The following is a 24,087-nucleotide window of genomic DNA, read 5'->3' as shown; positions in this document are numbered from 1 at the left end:
CTGGGTTTGTGTGAACCCTCAAACAGCAGAGGAGGAATTAGAAGCTAAGCCAAAAAGACCTTGAATCACAGCCTGTGAAAGAAGGGGAGTGTGTGTGAAAGTAAATCCTTGATCAATGCAAATGTCTCGGGGGGCTTCCGATTCTCTCTGAATTTGGTTTAAAGTTGTTTGAAATTTTACTGAGAAATGTTTTGTTGAGGAATGCTGCGCGAATGGCAGCTAATCTGCCCAATCTCAAAGCGGGTCAAGGCACAGGGGAACGTCATGTAATCAATCTCAATGAAGTTTTAAGATCTATTCATACCACTCTTAATTACAATACTGACTTAAATAGTGTGAAGGATGTTAATGCCTCTCTGTGAGGGGATTTAGACAACTCAATTCAAGCCCCCCTCCACCGTGGCATTAGAAGGTTGGGGTCCACAGAACACACCAGGTGCTTTCAGACTGCAGAAATTACAGGCAGTTCCTCTTTATTTTGTGTGTATTTGTGTGTCCACACAGCTGAAATGTTCATTGTAATTTAGAAAAGAGCACTTTAGGTTTTTTTCTGGTTACTTTTTCATCAGAAGAATAAACGATTTTCCAGTGTAGGACAAAAATGAAGCGATTTTGGTCTTTTTCAGTTTCCATGGTAAAATATTTGGTGGTGAGTTTTCCATTTTTTAAACCAAATTATCATCAGAACCTAATTTGACTACCATGCCATGAACATCTCCTGGTAAGCTTTCGATTGTCCAATGGACAGGAACAGAAGGTAATAAAAATGCATCGAGTCTAATGTGTAGTTGTAACTGGATTTTAAAAACCAGAGCTGATGAGAAGACTTTTTGAAAATAGTTTTTATTTTTATACACAACTAGCAGAAAATGAGTCTAAACTTCAGCTACTTTCTATGTTATAGTTATTGCTAACTAAGTTAGCTTTTAGCTTTATGTGGTATTTTGGAATGCCTTTTTCTTTTTCTCTGTTCAATTTCTTTTTAATTTGTCAAATTTCTTACATGATCAGTGTCATTGCAGGGGCTAATAAGTGTCCTTATACTTTGCAGAACCAAAATAATAACAAAATTGTATTTAATTGAACCCATATCAGATGAGGACTTTTTTCCCCTGACAGCGTCAATCACAGCAGTGAAACTGATGCACCATACTTTTACTACTGAAGCCCGTTAAAATTGCTTACAACATTCTCTCTGTTTATAAAAAACAATAATCCTAATGCTGGATGCATTGTGTTTTTGTGATAATTAGTCAGTGACATATTTGTTTAATATGTAGCTATACTGCAGAATCTAAAACTCCCCTTATATACAGTAGAATTGCAACTATCACTCTTACAAAAAGGATATATTCAAGTATATTTTGCAAACCAAGACCGTACTCACTTCTTACAATTCAGAGGACAGTCTGTGTGTGATTGTGAAGGAGTAAAATAAGGCTGAGTAAATAAAATCTCTTTACTACTAATAATAACAACAATACAACCAGTAACACAGGGATGCTAACAATACATTTTTACTGAGGGGGAAGCTCTTGCTTCATTGTACGTGCTATAACTTTAGTTTCTGACAGTACTGTTTTCACACTTTCAGCACATTTTAAAATACAGCGATAATTGATGAACATGATCTGCCCTCATCAAAAAAAAAAAAGGATGAGAGTGTGTGGTACAGCTTTATTATGCTGCTTCGTCTCCAATGGGAAAGGAATCACCTGTGAAGCAACTGTTAAGTGACTGGTTGAAACAATTTAAGTGTACAGCTTTTGCTTTACAAGATGCAATTGTACAGTGATTGATTAAGCGTTTAAGCACAATCCCTGAACTTGTTAACACAAAGGAACATAGTAATGTTGGTAAAGAAGTCTGTTATTGAGACAGTTCTTCACTGTAGCCTACTGAAATCTGAACAAAAAGCCGAGCTCTGGAGCAGGAGTGAAGCCTGTGCTTTATTGAGGTTATCTGTTGGGGAAATTGCGTGATTTTCACTCTTCTGCCACTCGCCAGAAGGCCTTTACATCACTTCAGCATTCCTATTTCTGGTGCGAATGCAAGGAGAGGAAAAAGCCCTCAAAGCCATTTCGTACTTCGGGGAGTTCCTATAACGCTCAGAAAGCCTTTTGAACTGTTTGGTCCAAAACAACTGAAATGATGTATGTAAGCGTTCCATCATAGCGATGCATCAAATTGAAAAAACGAAATGTGCCTTTCAGGTTATACACTTAGTCACTTACATTTGGCTTTAACTATATTTGTAGAGCACCATCTTGTTTAGTTTCCTGGCCTGCAACTTTACTGGGTTTTTTTTTTTTTAGTCCTTCATTGTGCAGTTTTTAGCCTCAGCAGGCACCAGTTCTCAGTGAAAAAGCTGTAACACGCAACAGCACTCCGCAGGCTCAGCCTCAAATGGGAAACGGGCACAGTTGGTGGCAAGCTCGTGAACATGGTGGCTCCTAAGAGCAACAACATTTCCTTTAGGACATCAAAAACAAGTCAGGTCAAGTCATACATCAGTTTCAACCTCGGGCAGAAAAGCTGAGGAGGAGGGATCTTTTATTTTTTTCCTCTAGGATGCACTATACTGTGTGTACAGGAACAAAGCAAAGATATGAAATACAATCAGGATGATAAAGTAAAATAAAAATACAAGACAAAAATGATTCCAGAGACTGCCAAGTAGTTTATAGGTGTCACTGAGGCTCTAATCTACAATCCTCTCTATTCCAATTAAAAAGGGGAAAGAGTCTTACTGTATTGTATTTAGAAACAAACAATTAATTGAGTCAAATAGTAAATAATGCACATATGTTTGTTGAAACATTTAACCAACAATAATGTTAAGAGCTATGATTTAAGTACACTGAACATTGTATTATTACAGATTTCTTTTCAAAATACACTTAAGGTTTAATGCTGTGTACATTAAGAGTCAGACTAGATATTGATAAGTCAAAATGTGATACATTAATCAATGCTCAGCCCCCAAACACTGGCATTTTAATTGATAAAATAAATAGCTATGAACAGATTTCAGTGCTCCTGGTGCCACTACTTGAAAGCTCCTCGCAGGGGTGCTTTACACACAAATCAGGGAAAGTCAGTCAAAAATTAATCTTTTGAAAAGGAGATAGCTGACCTTAACAGTGGGATAATATCAGACACAGTTATTGCTTTCAGGTTTTCACTAGTCTTTTGTTTTTAGAACAAAAAATATTGTGATGTATCAATTAATGTCTGCCCTGCTATTTATCAGTTTGCCACAGAATTTCTGTACTGATATATTATTATTATCGCGGGTCGCGTTCCGCATCATATTGTGAGCTACAGCGCGACTCTCACCTCTAGTGAACTTTAAACATGTCAGTATGGTAACAACAGTAAACAGGGTATTTAAAGAAGAGAAAGAAAGCTGCGCTTTCATTTATCAGAGTGACAGAAACAACACAGGATGAGTGATTATGTGTGTAATAACAAACTGTTGCAAAGATACGCAGATGTTATCCTCGTAAGTTTGTTGTTGCCCTCATGAGACCAAAAATGAAATCTGCTGATATACTGCAGGTATAAAGCAATCCCAGAATCTATCGTTCTAACCCATTTTATAGCCTAATGATTATGCCCTGGCAAACACCAATATTTCTGGGCCTCCGCCGGAGCCAGCCCGTGCCTCAATAAATTAAAAGATAATTCAGGGCTTGCTACGAGACTGTAGTTTTTGGCTTCTTGATTTAATCTTGTGCTCTCTAAATGAACAACCCGAGTCCAGAGTTTTACAGTACCAAAAATCATGTTTCACGCCTCCAGATTCTGTCAATGAAGGTAATTGTGAATAAAGATAAGATTTAAAACAACTGAAAATTAGACGTTTAATTAACTTCCTATTGATATGAGTAGGGCTTAATAGGTTATTAGTGTGAGTAAGCTTTTAATCACATATGCAAGCAAAAGTGGTCCTATACGGCTGCTCCTCTGAGTGGAAGTGTAACCTCTGAGAAAACATTTGCTCAAGTAGCCTTCTCTGTGTCGCTCACCTAAAAAGCTGATGGTGAAGCCGAGAAAAAGAAGTCTTTTTAGAATAAAATGACAAAAAAGAAAAACAGAAAACTGCGACTGGTATGCAAAAATGCAGGAAGACGAGATGAGATACATAAAACAATCTGTTTAAAAAGTTTAAGATGAGAGACTAGTAACAAATGACTCGATACTACAGAAATAAGACAAAAATAACTAAAGGGCCTAAATTAACTTGTTTATGTTTAACATAAAATTTATTGTCAAGTAGAACTTTGTACTGTATATATTAAACAAATAAACCTGAAAGGCTGGGATTTTGAACAGCATTAACATCAGAAAGACAAACTGTGGAAAAACCAAAAAAAATAAAAACATTTAAGGCATGAACAATGGATAAGAACCACAACTTGTTTGAAACTATTTTCTAATTCTATGATGAGCAAATTACTGTTTTGACCCCAAATTAACACGTGCGACCACATGTAGTCCATGAACATCCACGTCTCAAGCGATAAGGCCTTCAAAATGTAGCCTCTGTGCTGCAGAAAGTACAGCTCAGAAGCAGGCCACCTATATAACAAATTATTTCAGGGGTGTCATGGCCACAGATACGATCTACTATAGATGTTTGGTGATACCTGAGAGTGGAGCAGTAATGCGACAGGAAATTAACCTGCAGAGACCGCACAGCATTCAGCCGCTTCAGTTAGGCGATACATAATTTCAGGTCATGTAGCCTGGCTTTGCTTGGAAGATGGAATATGGGAATTAGAAATGTCACGCTTATGGCAAACGTGTGCTACAGCTGGAGCTGCGGGATGAGTTAGGGGGTTGATTAACAACTATACTTTTGTTAGCTGGTCTTTATACAGTAATGGGTCAGATTTGTGAAGACAATAAAAGACATGACCTTTTACTTTAAAAGAGGCATACACAATTTTGGAAAATTCACATATGCAAAGACAAACGCTAAGATCAGATAAGTTAAAGAAAGAAAAAAAAGATGGAACATGATACAATTCACCTCCTAATCACAACAGTGTGACTTAATGTGAGGTTTTTTTTTTCTGTTGGAGCCACTCTTCCAGTCTGGGGGTCACAGTACTGAGTGCTTCGATGACCACTGGCACCACTGAGGCCTTGAAGCTCCACAACTTCTCTATTTCCTCTTTCAACCCTTGATATCTCTACAGCTACTCGTGCTCCTCATTGATGTTACAGACACTAGGGATTGCTGCATCTGTCACTACTGCTTGATTAGCCATCACCTGTTTGTCAGTCTGGATGTCCCACAGTATATTGGCCCTGCCATTCTCCAACACCTTCGGTGGAATCGCCCACAGATGTTCCTGTACACTATTCCAGCCACTTGGTTATGGTGTTCCATGTATGCTTTGCCTGCCTGCATCTTGCATCCTGCTATTATGTGCTGGACTGTCTCAGGGGCATCTTTGCACAGCCTGCAACTTCGGTCCTGTCTGGGACCTTGGTCCCTCTATTGCTCTTGTGCTGCCATGATTAGTGCCTCTGTGATGTCCTTCAGTCCAGTCCTCTCTAGCCAGTGGTAGGATTTGTTAATATCAGCCACCTCCTCAATCTCCCAGTGGTACATGCCATGCAGGGGCTTATCTTTCCATGACGGTTCTTCTTTCTTCTCTTCCACATTTGGTTTCTGCTGCCTGACACATTCACCTGGCTGTGTGTGTGTGTGTGTGTGTGTGTATATATATATATATATATATATATATATGTGTGTGTGTGTGTGTGTGTGTGTGTGTGTGTGTGTGTGTGCTGTCCTTAAAATTTAGCAAATTTGCTATATTTTAAGTTGACCTTTTTCTAATAGCCTTTGCTATAGAGCATTTTGTGGTGATGCGGCTCCACTTCCCTGACTTTCACAGTACTTAGAGCTATTTAAATTCTCCTTCTGCTGCATGTGCCTAAAATTACACCAAGCCATGTTACTTCCAACTTTGTAAATAAGCAGCCCGCAGCATTGCTCGGCTGTGTCAGTGGCCTTGGTTGTCATGGAGGCTAACAACTCTCATTATGATCAAACGCAAAGAGATGACACTACTCTCAGAGCGAAACGGTGCCAAAAGCAGACAGATCAATTAGGGTCAGGCTTTGCAGACCAATGGTCCAGGGATTTGCTGAATTAAAAATAAAAAAAATAAAAAAATGGGGCAGTAATTTCAAATAGCAGCTAATTGAGTGAGATTCAAAATGTGTCCGTAAACAAGGCGTGCAAGTTGCATACAAAGAAGAAAGAGGGGGAAGGACAATGAATGCAATAACAGGAATAATAAACAACTCATACTCCCCTTTCACACTTGCTCAGAGGACAACAACTGGACGTGTCAGTGTCTTGTCTGAATGAGCACCTTTGTGCTTTTTTTACCAAACATTGTGTGACGGCAATGTAAATGAGCTGACCCCTAGCAACATATAATCTCTTTCAACAGCAAAGTCTAAAACGGTGTAGATCTATTCATACAGGCATGCACAGTAGGAGCGGAAGTAATTTGCCTTTTAATCAAAATTTTTATAAAACTAGTGAAAACAATGACAATGGTGTGACCAAAGATAATTAAATACTGTTGCTTTTAAATGATTAACATGTTATTAATGACAGATCTTATGTCTAAAAAAGAAAATACTTGCGTCAAAGAATCATTGAAAAAGGTCAATTCTAGTGGGTGTAGTTGAAATGTTTTTCAGGGAACCGGCTGAGAAGTTTGTGCCATCTGAAGATGGTGTGTCTGGAGCAACATATCAATGTTTACTTTGATTGAAAGATTTGTTCTGATGCCCTGGATGGATGTCCAGTAACCCAGACAACAACCACTCATGCCTCCATCACCTCCCAAATACTTGTCACCTCAAGAAGACATGTGAGTGACTTGTGGACAAATACTCATTACAGGTTTGTGTCACTTTCTTTACTTGCTTATATTGAAAGACTTCACTGGCACTGGAAAAGTGCTTAGTTTCTGTAATAAAAATTAATTGTTATTTTTTGGGGGGAATTAACAGTTGTTGTCAAGACTGTTTAATTTACACAATAATTTTCATTACAACTCCCCTTAATTTCTGTTTTTCTCCCCCACTGTGATAGTTTAAATCTCAAAGTTTTAGTTTAGAATATGTGCCTTCAAACTAACCTGAAAATTTTACCTTAAATCCATTTAATATTAACATTGTTTTATGCGTATTTGAAATATCAGGTCAGGCTCACGTATTCTACAGCTGTGTAGTGATGAGTACTGCAATTTTTGTGCACTTGAGAAGTAATTAAAACATTTAAAAATATCTATTCTTATTGTGTTTCAAAATTCTAATAATTGCAGTTTCTTTTAATATTTCAGTGTCAACTTACACTGTAAAAGCTATTTGGAAAAAAACCATAATAACATGGGTTGTGTGTTTAAATAGCCTTGACATTAAGGTTCTTTTTCGGAAAATTGCATTTAACCTGAAAGTAGAATGATGTCTACCTAATTAATTTCTTCCTGTCTGTTTACAGCAAAACTGAAAAAAAATGATTAGATCATATTTGACTGACAAAATGTTATTTTCTAACAGCATGTATCAAAAACACTTCTAACGGTGGTATTTTTTTTAAGATAAAACACTGACTCATTTACCCAGCAGGATCAAATGATACTGTGGAAATATAATTTTTTGTTTTGATTTTGCTGTATGAAATCCGCAGACAACGAAGGACTAAAGTTCTCGTGCCAACCTGTCTTTCCAGTGTTTTTCATGGTAGTCTGATTGGAGGACTCCATGTTGAACTTATCAAGCACCAGCTCCTGGTACTCCTCTGAAACCAAAGCTTGTTCATCTACGATATCCACAGGTGACTGGTTCGTTGCAGCGCACTCTGGATATAGGGCTGCCCAGCCTCGAGGTCCATGGCTCCCTGCAGCAAAAAAGAAACAAACAGAAATAAAACAAACACATGAGATTATTAAATCTATCACGCCTAAATTTAGCAACACTGACAATAATGGCACTGCAACAGAAGCCCCCAGGGTAACAAAGCAACAAAAATGGTAATAAAAAAGGACAAACTATCTTTTTATATTCATTCAGCTTTTGTACCTTTTTACTTTCCCAGCTGAGAGAACACAGGAACACAATGAAAATTCATAGACAATCCCAATTCTAACTGTCCATATATTTGACAAATACCAAAGTGAAGCATTTTCCTACCACCTGAAACTGGAAGGAGAGCCTAAATAATGTGCATGTGTTTTTGTTATTAAAAAAATATAAGATAAAACAACAATAGATTGACTATTTACCAGAAAACACTTCCGTTAAGAATTCATGTGCCGTGTTTGTCGCAAACCAACTTCCTGTTGAATCCCTATTCACTTGCTGCTCTTTTAATCCTCTATCCCCTACAGTGGCACTTCTACAAAGGAATAATCCACAACCGACAGGGGTCCCCTTGATCTCTGCCTAGCTACAATTGGCCGACGCCACAACAAAAGCTAAAGGATCAGGGGAACAAGAAAGCATGCACGGATTTCAACTTTTCTGGGTTAACACAATATTCATGATCTCATTCCCTACAGATATAGGACAATTTGCTATGAGCTCATGAAAAAGATATGAGAAGTCCTCTTGACTAAAAAAAACAACACGAATCAAGGGTGGCTTTATGTCTTGCTATGTATAAACACCTTGCAGCCAAACAGACCACGCTCAAGTCTTTCAAAAAACAATAAGATTCAAGATTATTTTTGAAAAACGCAGTGTTACACGACATAAACCAGAGAGCAACACACACAACAGGGGTGTGCAGTCATACTGACAGATATTTTCACAAGTAATGTAACATCCAGAGGTACATATTCATTGAAATGATTGATAAAACAAGCTATTGTACTGATTACAAGGAGATAAACTGTAAAAATGTAACTTGCAAAGCAGCACTTCTTGCAACACTGTAGGCTTTTAAGCTCTGAATTATGCAATAAATGTTGCAATAAATTTGAGCTGCATTTCGAACTAATGAATGCATTAGCAAGAGGGATTAACTTTGTCGGCCACGATTATAGATTTAATAATATGTCTGTACCAGGACAAACCCAATCGTTCAGACCCTGGGATGCAGCCCATTATGAACGAAACACTAATACTATACGGCCACTGAAAGCTGCCTGCCAATCATAAACACACAGAGGATTTCCATAAAACGGAGCAAATGTTTACAAATTTCAGATTAAACGAGTTACGTGGACAAGAATTTCTATTAAGCCTTAGTTTAAAGAGGGGGAAAAAAAACATGTTTAGTTTTATCCATTGCATTGGAGTTGTGCTTGCTAAGGCGTTAGCCACAACCCTGTCGTACAAGAAGGAAACCGTGTGAAGCCCAGTTAACTGCCCGTGGCTCTGTTATACAATATTTTGATCCAAAGATGAAAGCTCTTTGAAGCAATACATTTTATATCAACAGTGAAAGAAGTGACTCACTGTTATGTAATGGCCTTGCTACTACGAGGTTAATCTCACTTTGAATCAACAGCTTCGTCGAAATGTAACTGTTGAGAAATGTCGATCATCAGCCAACAGAAGCGTCTATAAAAAACTAAAAACAATAAAAAGAATCAAACCAGAGCTAAAGCCCAAACCAAGGGCTTACAAAGGGGGGTGCAGAACAACTCAAACAATGTTCTCTTTCAGCAGTAAATAGCTGCAACATTGTCATTTACCCAATGTGATTTGCTTATATTGCCTCTGTGCGTCTTGTCCCATCTATGTACAAATGCATGTGTGATAATACAGCCTCTGTATGTTTATTTCAAACCAGAAGTATATTTATGCATGTAAATACATTTAAGGGGTTGTGTAAAATACATAACATTCTATTTATTTATAAGTATTCTGTGTATAGAAACCATAAAGATGTATATGAATACTACATTAAACTACTAATTAAACAATATTGAGAAATACTAAGTGAGTGTGAAAGAAAACATTGAATGATAATAAATTGGGGGTAGGATTAAACAACTTTCTACTTCAATTCAAACAGATAAAATAGTATATTAAAAACAGATCAATCTTTTTTTGTTACCTTTCTTCTTCACAGCTTTTAGTGTATCTCCTACTTTGTGTGTTTGTTATTTTGTACTGCTTTAACCTGTTTGAAATATATATGTATATAATATTGATTTAAATATATCTGTGACTTATTCATTTGGAAGCCTAACAAAATTACTCAAAAGTTTGTGTAATGAGAGAGCTCCTGTAAAAAAAAACAACAAAAAAAACCTTTATTTATCAAGATTCATTTTTGTTCCCATAACAGCCTTTCATGATATGGAGCAGCAGCCATCAGAGCAGAAGCTGAAGAGGGGAAGGAAACTACACAAACTAAACTCTTCCAAAAAAAAGTTCACTTTGAGGAATCCCTATACAATAAGAATAAAACAGCCTGTAACCCCAATCCTCCTCTGGTTAGGATCTAACGCCGTTTTCTCTTTGTGTAAGAATGCTACAGCTTCAGATCTGTTGCTCAGCAATGCAGAACGTTTTACAAGCGTCCGCTGCTCAGACCTGCCGAAGTCATTATTCTGGGATTTCAAGCAAGGAATCATTAACTGTGACATCATGATTCTGCCACATTATGAACTTGTTTATTCCAACAGTAATTTGTTTTTTTACTTGATAAAATCTCACAGCTTCTTGGTAGAACAGTAGGGTTCGGACTCTTTAGGCATCTAACAATTCGATTACAATTCAGAGGGCTGCGATGCAGTGATAAAACAATTATTGATGCATTTCGATTACCTTGACGCCCCCCGCCTACTTCCTCCCCGTGCGACTACCTGGTAGTTTTAAAGCAAAGTATTTATAACCTTCCAGTAATGCTCTTCCGGCCGTATGTCTTACTCAGCCATCTTGTGCTGACTATCCAGGTTCGACCCTTCCAAACTTTTGAGCTCCACTTTTGTGTTCCTCAACATCAAGTTGATTAACTTGAACAGAATAAATCGACATTTGAAGATCAATTCAGAATCTTCCATGTTTGTGATCCATCTAAAAATACCCATTTACCCCCCATCTCAATGTAACAGCTATAAAAATGTTGCATCTTTAGGATAATAAAGTATAAAAATGTAAGCTTTAAAAAGGTAAAAAAATTAGATAATGCCAAACTCTGGCCCACATTTAGTGGCCTTAGGTCTTAATGGTAAAACATCTATCTAGTCTGTATCTTTAGTCACACAGGCAGACCAAAAAAAAAAATCAATATTCTCTTATTGAAAATACATTGGTACACTAACTCAAATATTCTATGGAGCTCAGACCCAAAGTAAATCTAATCTTAAATTTTATGTCAGTATTTATCAAGTTGATGTTCAGATTATATAAAGGAACACATTACTACAGATACTTCTACAGCAAAGCATGCCGTTTTACAGAGCTGGTGATACTGTTAAATATTTCAGGTCAGTATTAAAGAGAAAGTAAAACACATTGGAGCTGCTCAGGTAGTTATGACTTACTTGTGTGTCTCTTTGTGTTTTTGAAGAAAATGTATATTCTGTTAGCAGTGTGATGTAGGATCCCTCCTGCTGCTTCGAACAGCGTTTCTCTATCTGACAAAGTGTGGTGCATGCAGCTATCAATATTAATAAAAAAACCTCAATATTCTCTTTCTTCAGTGGGATGTTTCAGTCCCAAATTTTATTTCTTTTTAGCCTTCTCCTCTTAAATTGAAGTAAAACTACAATAACCACGTCAGAGGCATGGCTTTCCCAGAACTATATACACTAATTACATTACAGCAAATACTTATTTGTGGTTAGCATCTGTAAATATAAATATATACATAAAATAAGTTGTTAAAATTAATTTAATCATTTAAAAAAGTCATTTTGTAGACATAGACAAAGTATGTTGGGCCCGTAATGCTTCTTATGCGTTTGCCAAGGTCACTCCGTCTTGGCAAAGGTATTGATCACTGCAGTTTGTTAAAAAAAAAACAACTACCGAGATGAATTTCATGAAACCTGGCTGAAAAGCGGAACAAAAGAAAGGAGGAACCCATTAAAGTTTTGTGCCAATCCGAAGCACATTGTTTCACACTGCTATACAGAGAACTGGCCATGGCAGAGGATTGCCCCATCCAGTTCAAAGTGTAACAAAGTGTGGGAAAAAAAAAAAAAGTAATCTTCCTAATTTTCCATTCAAACACAAATTACATTTCATTTACCGCTCGAGGGATATTTCTGCCTTTTAAGAACAGAGAGGGAGGAGCAGCCCTAAAATCAGATAAGTGAGGGTTGCACAGCAGTCGATTAATCTGTCTCATTGCCATTCATCAGAATCAGGCTATAATTCTAGTGGTTAAGTCTTTCCCACTGCAACTGTGACTCTCTACAAGGCTGAGGTGAAGACATTTAAACTAATTACTTATTCCAAAATGTTATTTGAAACATTACATATGGCATCAGTCTCACTTATGGCTCTGGTAGAGGAGCTCATACAGCAGGCTTTCCATTTACTGTGGTGGAAAACTTTTTATGCTATGGAGGTTATTGCATTGAATAACACTTTATAGATTCCCAGAATGAAATTACGTTGATGGAGTGTACGTTATTAAGGAAAGGTAATTACTATTAATGAAAAAAAAAAGAGGTGGACAAACTTTTCAAAAGTTTGACAGAGATAAATGTGATTAAGAGTTTGTTGGTTCCCTGTATGAAACTCAAAAACAGTTCAGTGTCGAGACTAAAATGGACACCCATATAGACATTTCTTGAAACATAAAATCTGTTTTTTTCCTGCTTTGTCTATTCTCTGTATGCAGATACTGTCAGCCCATACAGTTTGGGGGGGCGTTCTGCTCCTGCAGGCATGTCTTGATAAAACACCGCATTCCTAATAACCCAGCTTTTTTTCTTGTCAGCACTCCATGATCTTCCATTCTATTTGCCAAAGGACCTCACATTTCTGATGGCGATCAATAAAAAGAAATAAAAAAATACATATACACTTCCTCCTTTTCCTTTCTTTTTCTCTCCCCGTGCCTCGGTGACAGCTTGTCTTCTACTCGCCTGGACTTTGGTGTCATATTCTCAGCCTTGGTTGAGCTTTAGAAGCCACAGTCAGCATGTAAACAGCTCTTTTTTTGCATGATTACTAAGCACAGTAAAAAAAAACAAAAAAACATCATGAAGTTGAAATAAAAAGCACAATTTAACCAGGAGTACTCTAACAGGCTGGTACTACTGAGGCATCATTCTCAAATTACTGTTTCTGTGCTGATTTTAACAACTCTAGTATTTAACTGAATAAAAATTTTGAGTTACAGTCCAATGATTTTTTTTTCTTTCAAGAATCCTTCATGATAAAAAATGTTATTAGTCACCATTACCCATAGTGCTAGCGCATTCTTATACAACATTTTTGAATTACCACTCGTGTTTGAAGTTTGTTCAGGGATTTAAAAGGGTGCATGAAACAAAATATTAGTCAAATGGTAGGCAACTGGATCAGTACACTTTTGTATTTGTCATCGTGAGATTAAAATATTGTTAAAAAGAAAGAAAAAAATGTTCCAATTCTACAACTGTAGTTGTTTAGTGAAGGACCGAGAAGTGGTGAAAGACAGAAATCGTACAGAAAAGCTCGCAAATATAAACATATGGTACAGCTTGCTTTTAAAAAGTTAGTGCCGGCATCTAAGTTTGAAAACTGTTTTAATCAGGAGATAAAAGGATGCAGCATGATCATCTGGGTTGCTGTGTCTCTCTGTGGTTTAGGCTGAAGCTTTTGTAACCGAGATTTATTGTCGAATGCATTTCATTTGCTTGAGAATGATACACATTTGAAAACGCATAAAAAAGTAGGAGGAAAATTCCTGAAGTCTGATCCAACTGCTCAGCTGTTTGCAATAGAAAGCAATCGCCTCGAAGTGCAAAAAAAAATGAGTTACAAGCAGCTCATCTGTGCGGCCGTATGTCCCTGACAGAACCCCACAACACTGGATCTGTAAATGCACGTTGCAGACAAAAGTTGCTCACATAAATGAATTGTAATACCATAGAAATTGTGTCATCTCAAAGCAATTCAGCAAAAACAACAGCAAAGCAAAGAGTCATATGGCAATCACTACAAAATATAATAACATTGAATTACAACAATACGGATTCGTGTAGGTTGAAATTTTAAATCTCTACTTGAATCTACATCAAGAAAAATCTCATTACCTGGAGAAACATCCTGCTTTTTTTCATAACATGCATTCATATATTATACGTCAAGTCACAATTTATGAATTGCTGAGCATCACATCGACATCAGGACTTAAAAGAAATTCAATCAAGTATTCATCAAACCCTAATATATACAAGAGGCAGGATGTATGATGTTTGTAAAGTTATATGTTAATTTTGTTATTCCGAGCTGCTTGAGGCTTTCCTCTGAGTGATGTGACACCACTGTCTGCAATCGACGAGTTTTAAATAAAACAGGCACATGTTTCTTTCAATCTGGCACTTTTAGTTCCAGACGTCATCCCATTAACCTTGGGATAAACAGCCATGCCTGCGCTTCCATGGCAATGCTGACAGAATGGCAATTGCCTTGTCATTTCCGTTTTGTCCCTTGCGGTGAAGGCATGCATGCTGTATGCCGGCTGGCAGACCTCCCAGAATTGGCACAGTAGCACTTGCAAAAATCCACACTGATCAGTCCATATGTATGAGTAGCACTCACAGCAAAACATGGCCAGCAGATAGAAGAGTGTCACCGCAAAGAAGGGTCACACAATTTGTGTAGATGGAGCTGTGGTAAGAAGATTAAAGCCATGAGGATGCTGGAGAATAACATCAGTGAATAGGAGCATAGGATAACATTTTGAAGAACAATCCTGCTGTCAGTTTCAATATGCTGATAGCACTCCAGATGGTGGGAACAGGCACAGTGCAACACTGGGGAGTATCAATTGTCCAAGTTAGACAAGTGATGAGCTCAAGCCTTGTACAATGTTAAGACAGACCATAGCAGAGGGCTTATTTGGTAATCATTCCTTACAAGCTAAGGAGATTTTTTTTTTTTCATTTGTTCCATCCCATGAAATAAAAGACCTGTGCGTGCAATAACGGTGGATTAAAAGAGAAGAGAGTTTGGATTACATGCTAGTCCTCAAATCAACTACACGCAGGTACAAAAGAGTGTAGCACGCAACAACGCGTGCTTAAAAAGAAAAATAAATGCTCAGATTATAAAAACAAAGCTTAGCAAAAAGCATAAACAGTCACATGTTCAAAAATAGATAAATCTTGCAATATGATTAATAAACTGGCCTTTGAACTTTAACCAAATGGTACAATGCTGACAGGGTTAGGAAGGCTAAAATGTACTTCTGGTTTAAACTTCGTGTTGTTGCTAGAAAAAAACCAAAACTTCAATATCCAGCTAAACCAGTTGTTTTTGCTTTAAAAATGTCAATCCACAAAGTGTATTTTGGCCTCTTGTTTGGTGCATGAAGATTAGTTATTGTAGGACAATACTTCACAAAATCTTTACACACAATTCCAGTAAAGAAGAACTTCACACAATGGCCACTGACTTCCAGAATCAATTCAACATTGAATCACAAGATCAAGATTAATATTAATTTGGCCTATGTCCAAGAAAAGAAACAAAACAAAAAAAAAAAAGTTTAGTTGGTTTTGTTTATTCGGAAATTACAACTTTCACATTTTACAACTATCATCAGTGATAAAATCAAAATGACAATAGAGATATCAGTGGGGGAAGGTCATTTAAAATGTTTATGCCTCTTTATTAAGCCTTTTTCTTTTTTTGGTATCAAAAATAACATTGAGTATCAAGCACTATCTTTCATGTTTGTTTTGAGTTTGAGATTTTAGTATTGTGACTATATATATATATATATATATATATATATATATATATATATTCATTTTAAAGATATAGAATTTCCTGGATTTAATAAAATGATAATCAACCGTTAAATCATAACCAGCCTAAGATACAAGGATGTTACATTTCTGTCTTAGTAAACTGAATGCAAGAGGATCTTTGCACAAAACAAGCAGACAGACTCTATCCCCCCTTTTCCTCTGTCTCTGCATCATGCAGATCTTTTTACATGCTTCCTGGCAGCTCTGTGACCTAATGGCTGAGATGTGACAGAGGAAAGGAAGAGAGCTCAGAGCAAAGCAAAATCATCTGAGGAAAGAAGAAAGCAGATTCAGTTTACTGAGGAATGCTGACTGAGCGTTTAGCAGCAGAGACACAGAGTCCTACTACGCTGCGTAAAAGCAACCAGGGACAGTCGACAATTCCATTAGCTCTCCTTTCAGTAATAATGACAATGGGGCTGAAGTTTGTCTCATTTATTTCTAGTGTAATATAGAATCTTGGAGTCATTTTAGTCATCTAGAATCCCACACAGGAAGACTCTTAAAAAAAAGCAAAGGAAGAGAAGGAAATATACCCCTTATGATCATTACGTTAGTTTAAATATATTAAAAAATGAATCAGACTGCACTACAATCAAAGCGAGGAAACTCATCCTGGCAAAACTGGGGCAGCTTGGTGACTGACTGTTCCCAAGTATAAATGGGGTCATGCTGCCAAAACTGCAAAGTGTTACACCAGGGTGAATTAAGGAACTAAATAGCAGCTCAACCAAGGAAGGAACCAATTTACCCTGATATTTCTGAGCTTTTAAACAAGTAAAATATTGAATAAAAGTAGTTTTGAACGTTTCGACGTGTTCACAGATGTCTATCACAGCTCTGGTGCCCAATCCTTGTCCTCGAGGGCCACTATCCTGCATGTTTTAGTCGTTTTAGTGCTTTGACACCCCTGATTTTTGAATGAATGAGTGATTACCAGGCTTCTGCAGATACTGAAGACCTGCTGAAGAGCAGGGAAACAACTAAAACATGCAGGATAGTGGCCCTCAAGGAGCAGGGTTGGCCACCACTGTCTTAGGGTAACCGAAGGAGTGTTTATTAGAATGAATCATCAGCCGCAACAATTACATTTCTATCTCGAGTATGCCGAATTTGGTATTCATAAGGAACTGTACTTTCAAAGGAGTTTCTTGTCAGATTTCTTTACTGGCCAAACTGCACAAGACGACTCAATTATCAGTGAACCATGAAGGTAAAACCATAATGCCCTCGGTGGGCGTCAGCAGGCTTCAAAAGAGGAGTGGGGGAATATGCAGTGAAGAACAGTGAATAATTTCAACCGTGGAATTAGAAAAAACGAGAAAATAATAGCACCGCTTGCTTACTTGCTTTTTAAAACCCATTTTCTAAGTGTTACCCAGAATCCTTGTCTCTGAGGGAGATCTGAAGGGAAAAGCACTTGACATGTCGGAGCAGTTTGAAAGAATGAGGAAAAAGGCAACTGAGGGGGTCACTGTGGGATACGCACTCAGGGATGCATGAGTGAGTCCTCAGTTACACTTCACCAAATTAAATGGGTATTTACTTGGCCTTGTCAGTTCTGTGGTAAACAAACACACAAAAATAATGTCTATTTATTGTGTTATAGTGACCCTAGCGCAACAATTAAAAAAAAAAAGGAGAAGAAATACAAAACCTAATGAAAACTTTTGGTGTTCTGAGAAAAAAAAAATAGTGAAATTAATTCCAACAAGTAAGAAAGTTGTGTTTTCCTGGATCAGAGCTCTGCGTACCCAACTTTTACGGTTGGTGGATTCCTGTAATTGTTGGCACCACCTGGCCTTGTTGTCTTATGATCAAAAGTTTTAGAGGATTATTGGATCCGCCCGACGCAAATAATCAATGACCAGGGGGTCACGCTGTAAGAATTTTTGGCCAATTTGTTTGACTGATCTTTTTCCAGCAATTATAGCAGTGATAGCAGACAAGTTTCTCTCTTGTATTTAACTTATTAGGCTATTAAATAAAGCAGATAACGGTCATTCAGTCTGTTTTGGCCAAATGGATCTCTTAAGACTACTGGCAATTTTCCTTGATGCCTTTTTTTCTCTCATGTCTATCATAATATTGCACCCTAGGAGTAGTTCTCTGAGTCCCTGCAGAGCGTACTTTCCTCACCGCTGACCTCCTTCCAGCTCCTGTATATATTCTCTTTTGTTGTATTCCTCTTCAGGGGTCCTCCTCTCCTTTTGTGGGCTCCATACTCATATTGGCTGCAGCCCCTCTTGATATCTCACTCAACAACTCCTACCCTGCTAACTACTCCAAATTACCTGGCATGCTAGATATTTGGTCGGCAGCTGAGACGTGTCTGCGAGCCTCATAAATAATGTCTTTGAAACGTTCACGGTGCTTGTTCTTTGCCAATAAAAAAAATTAAATAAAATGCTTCAGATCTGGGATATTTGTTTATGTAATAAATATCAATTTTAAAATATTGTGGCACAAACCTGGCTTCAGTTAACATATAAATTAATTTATCACGAAAATAATTACTTTTCTCCCGAAGTTAATCAGCAACAAGACATACGTTCCCTTGCAAATGCTTCTTATTTACAAAACAGCAATACGTACAAGCACGTGTCAGCAACATTCACAGGTGGTCTTGGATAATTATTTGCAATTATTGATGTGCATGACAAAAAAGCAACCGGAGTTTGTGTTGCGCTGAAGCACAAAATGTGCCGTGAAAACAAAACTGCAGTTATTTTAGCATCATTTTCGGTGGTATTTAGAAAATGTTCATTACAAGTTATGTTGTCCTCTCACTAGCCACCAGACTCAGTTGAAATATGAAAAATAAAACCCAGCAGTTTTATTTTGCAGACAAAGAAGTTGTTAGCGTACCGGTACCTTGATGCGTTAGTTTTTGTGTTGATATTCGACTTTTGTGTATAACCTAATGTGTAAACACCAAAAAAAAAAAAAATCACATAACAGAAAAACAAACACATTAAAGCAGTTGTAGACTAGCATCTTCAGCATGCGAGAAGGTATAATTAGAGTTTTTTTTCTCTCAGGAGTCTGGTGGCTGTGACAGCGAGGGCATCAGTTGCTTGTTTGAAGAAGATATTCAAAAGCAAACGTTGTAGAAGAAACATTCAAAATTAGAAGGAACTTGATTATATATTTTTTAACCCTCTTTTTAGTTTTTTTTTTTTTTTCCCTTGGGTAGGTAAACCATATTTCGCCATCACCCCATTCCTCAACTGCCTTATAAACGTCTCGGTAGGCATTACGTATAACTATGACACACATCTCCATTAAAATATATCCTTTTGTGACTATTATGTGTGCTCTTGCTGTCAACAACAAAAAAAAAATGTGCTTGCTTTACCATCAACTGACATTTTAGAGGAAGCAGACGCAGCACCATTTCCTATTACTTTGTCTGAATGGTTCACTCCAGCAGAGGAATCCAACAAGGGGACAGGTCTGTGCAAATTCTCATCATGACAACTACCGATAAAACAGTTATGAAAAGGAATTGGATAAAATGCCTATTATTATGGAAAACTTGGAGAGGGTAGTATAGTTAAAGGCAGGCTACAGGACTGGCATTAGCAGAAAATGTCTGCTTTTCACAGCTTGTGTTTTACACCTCCAAGGTTATAAAACACATAAAACACCATCAAAATGCTTTTCACCATATGGGACCTTTAAAGCCTCTTGTCTGCCTAAAACAGTAAGTGGTCGCAGCACATTCAGCTGTGCATCTAAACTAACTTTCAATCTGAGTGATCAGTTTATGTGTGAATGTGTCTGAAAGCGAAGCACAGCCACACCCAAGGTGATTTTTCTTTTCCCATGCAGTGCTGTGGTAAAATGTGCTGCAATTTAATCACCATTTCATACTCATTGTGTTGTTTGATAACGGCAAAAAAATGTTAATTGTTGAGCCCATATGGAAACTTTAAATTGCTTTATATCCAGTTTAAAAATTATACTTAAATCCGAACGAGAGGTCAGTGTCAATATTTAGATTTACTAATGTTTGACTATGCAGTCAGTGTATAGAAGAAAATGTAACTATAAATTTGCTTCAGTTTTTATCTGTGCAACACTTCTCGTCTTATTTATAATCTATTTTGATTAAAACCTTAAAGGTAAAGTCCACACTGTTTTTTTTTTCTTTTTCTTCTTACCATTCTGTGTGAAGCTACTAAAGTATCAACTTCCTCGGAGCTACTGCAGAGACATCAGCTGTGGCAGGTGATTAAAGGTCTAGTTGGGATAGCTGGCAGGGGGTTCAGATAAGATAAGTACTTTCATCTAAAGTGTAATGTCAAAGCCAAAGTAACATAAAACGCAGACAAGATCCAATAAATCATCAGATCCAATGGATCATTACTAATCCGCTGCTATCTCAACTATCAAAGTAAAAGTGTTGCAGAGACGATTTGGAAGTTGAACTTCCTTTTGCCAATGCTGCACATTACTTATTGACCCATACTGCACAGGTTCATTTTTCTGTTCTTTTAAAATAACAAGCAGCTATTTACTGCACTTTAGGGTTTGATGATGGCTAATTAGATAAACATTTGGTTATTCGGTTCTGTGTTTTCATTTTAAATTATGAGACATATTTCGGAGCATTTGACTGCTTCTGTGAAGTGGGGGAGGAATGGTGGTGGGGGTGCTCCATGCATATTAACAATCTGCCTCATTAGTGTGAAAGATCTTCAGACATTTATCATCCATAAAACTACAGCCAAAGTCAACAGTAAGCGTCCAGCCACCAAAGACTTTACTGTGCTTTTGACTATCCGCCACCAAAGAAAGCCAAACTGATATCTGGTACAGTAACAGCGAATCTGCCAGTACCAACAAGCGTTCTGCCACTGCATTAGACGAAGAGTGTTTTAGGTTTAACATGACTTTGTTCAAAAGCTTTGTTCTCCTGAAAAACAGCCTGCTTTTCAGACACTGTAACAATTCAATGTGACTCAACTCAAGCGTATCAGCCAAAATGGCCATTAGAAACCAGCACTGAGAATAAAAAAAAATCTTCTGTTTGCAGTTTTTATGAAAGACTTTATTGACCAATTAGCAGATCTGAAGCAAATGCTACAAGAAGAGATTTAAAGGTAGGATGTTTTGGGGTTTTTTAATCCTAAAAGTGATGAAGCCATAACAGAAATGCACACTATATTAAGATGATACTTTGTCTGTAGGCTTGTTACTGTACCTTTTTTTTGTTTGTTTTATTATTTCCATTAGCACTTTTTATGCAACACTTGCCTGGCTTGAGGTGCTTTTTCTCCTGCTTCAGTAAAATGAGTGAAAGAACCATGGCAAAATGGGCGGATCCTCTGACGTAGCAACATAGTTAGACACAGAGCCAATCGTTTATCAGCCCTTTCATAAAATGCTTTCAAGCTGTGTCTAATATGTCTTGTTCCTATGCGTGATTTTTCGAATAACCTATGTGGCACGAGGGGGCTGAAGTCAACCTGCCACTGTTACAATGCTGAGCCACCAAGGGAGGTAGTAACAGAGCCTATACAGTCGATATATGGAAGAGTATGCTGCCATTGGGGCTTGAGAGTGTGATGTGGTGATGATAGTCTGTGACCAGCTGGCAAGATTAAGAATGGGAGATGTCAAACACGTTTTAGTCACAGTGCTCTACATCAACACAGCTAAGTTGCACAACACTGTACACCCTGAGATGAAGTATGAGTTTGTTCTCTGATAAAGACACGATGTTTGCAAGTAGTTGTTTGCTACTATATATGTAGAAAAATGTCACAGATGCCTTCTTGTAGGGAGCACAATAGTGTAGAGGTTAGCACTGTCACCTTACACAAAGAAAGCCTCAGGTTCAAATCTTGGCTGAGGATTTTTTTTTTGTGTGTGGAGTTTGAATGTTCTCCCTATGCCTGCAGGAGTTTTCTCTAAGTATTTTGCCTTTTTTTCCTGGGTTCAAAAACAATAATGTTAGGTTAAGTGAGGATTCTAAATAGATTTTTTTTTTTTTAGGAGTGTGTGGGTACACACAGTTGTTTGTCTTGTGTGTCCCTGTGCTGGCCCTGTGATGGAGTGGCAATTTGTCTGGGGTGTACCCCGTCCTTCACCCAGTGACAGCTGGGATAGGTTACATCTACCCCACAAACCTGAACAGGGAAATAAATTAATTCCTCCATGTCTATATATTCTTAAGGATAAATTTGTTTATTTTTTAAATAAGTAAAGTAGGTGCTTTTCAGAAGAATGGTTTACTCTGCTTTTTTTTGTAGAGTCCATCTTTCCGTGATACTTTAGAGGACTTGACACTGACTGACAGGTACCTGTGAGTGTGCTATCACTGCCAGACACAGGAATCTCATTTACCTTGAAATGAGCAGCTTTTGGTCTGCCACTTTGCAGCGAAAAGAGTCTGAGGTGTGATCAAAGTTAACAATCTCGAGACTTTGCCTGTCTGTCAAACTGAGAGGTTAATGTTGATTTTATTTGATTCCTTTAGGGCCTAAGGCAACTGCAAGAGCTTTCCAGATTAAACAACATTAGAGGACAGCTGTGAAAGGCCTTCAACTGTAGTACGAACCTGAAGGGAAAAAAAGTAATTTGCTGTGACGGTGAATCATTTAATCTAGAAGTGTCTTCAATAAAAATAGCATATTTTGAAAAACTAACAAGCTAAAAAGGTGAAAATTTCATCCAAGGAAGGCAACAGTGAGTTATATTTAGACTGTTACAATATTTTGGCGTTGTAAGAATTTTGCCAACATGCACTGAGTCCTCCTATGTATGAGGACACAAAGTGGCTGGACTCTAAGTATTTATGTAAGCCTTTTTCCATATTTGTTTAGAAATGTCAAAGTTTACAGTCCTTGAGCCAACACATCCTGCTGATGCATTGCAAAACAACTTTCTTTGCTTCCAACTTGTTTCGGCAGCTTTTGCCTTCAGTCTGGTTGGTCAGCAGCATGTGGAAAGCATACTCTTTTGGATTTAGGTCAAAGGACTTGGCCAAGCAACAACACTGTACCACTTGCCCATTAAAAAAAATAAAAAATTCCTTTGTCGGCCTGTTAATTTAGGCGCATTGTTCTATTCCTTAGCCCTCAAACTGGTGGGTAATTAGCACAAAGAGCTTCCAAGTCCTGCATAGTTCACCAAATACGCAGACCCTCAAACATCCTTAAGCTCAAAAAAGCAGCACTCGAGCCTTTAAGAGCAACTCTTCTTGAGAACAGTTCAAACAGTGAGGCACATATCACACTCCGAATATAATCTAAACGCTTTGTTCATTTTGATTCTATTTAAATCAGTCTAGGCTTTATGTTATGTAACACTATCTCTGAGGCATTATCTAAATGCAGGCGTTTCATTATGCAATTAACGGCACAACCTCGTACTCCACCCTCCACCCGGCCATTCAACATCCAAGCTTCACTTCCAGCCAAAGACTACACAAGAGGGTGGAAGAAAAGACAAACAATTCATTTCTCTCTGTGCATATACAATGTGTCTCGGTAAGTGTTTCATAAGACAAAGGGGTATTAATATGGAGCTACAGACTTCAAAACAGTGACTACATTGTACATGCCTGAGCTTCTTATTTAGCTAATTCAAATACAATTTAGTTTAATCCAAATTTGACCTTCGGAGGTAACAAAGTCAAACACTAGCACTTTCATTTTTCAAACCCATTCAAATTATACTGAGCTGACAGACACCTACACGTTTTAGACAAAAGTATATTCCAAAGTTAAAAAGAATCAAAATAACATGCCATAATAAATTGCTTTTCACAAAACTGATGATATTTCAATCAAAGTTTAAATGTGTTCACCGGGAATGGGTGAGAATTTAAAACCATTGATTTTTAGGCAATCTTGCTGAGTTCTGAGAAGGAGGCATCTGATAAGAATGGCGCCATGGCCGTCTCCGAGCCTGAGCTCAATCTTTAATCAGGGGTCATTGTGTTCCACACAGCAGCCCTAAACACATAAAAGCAGGTAGAGGAAGTGGTAAATCATACAGGCATCAGGGTCTAATTGGCCACCAGAATGAGCTCCAGCCAAAATATTGTTTTCCCTTGGCACTATCTGCTTCCATCTCGTGGACTTTCATAGAAACTGTGGCTTCC

At 37.6% G+C, this 24,087-nt stretch overlaps 1 protein-coding gene across 1 annotated transcript in view; it reads right to left on the bottom strand.

Annotated features, from left to right (window-relative positions):
* Positions 1-24,087, bottom strand: part of ca16b (carbonic anhydrase XVI b) — a 117,531-nt gene that overhangs the window by 49,007 nt on the left and 44,437 nt on the right. Inside the window, exon 3 of the mRNA XM_017408384.3 lies at positions 7,760-7,939. Coding sequence (XP_017263873.1) covers positions 7,760-7,939 — 180 coding nt within the window. The remainder of the gene's footprint in view (positions 1-7,759; positions 7,940-24,087) is intronic.

Source organism: Kryptolebias marmoratus, linkage group LG4 (assembly GCF_001649575.2).
Source record: "Kryptolebias marmoratus isolate JLee-2015 linkage group LG4, ASM164957v2, whole genome shotgun sequence".
NCBI classification, from domain to species: Eukaryota; Metazoa; Chordata; class Actinopteri; order Cyprinodontiformes; family Rivulidae; genus Kryptolebias; species Kryptolebias marmoratus.
This window is presented reverse-complemented; position numbering and strand designations above follow the sequence as displayed.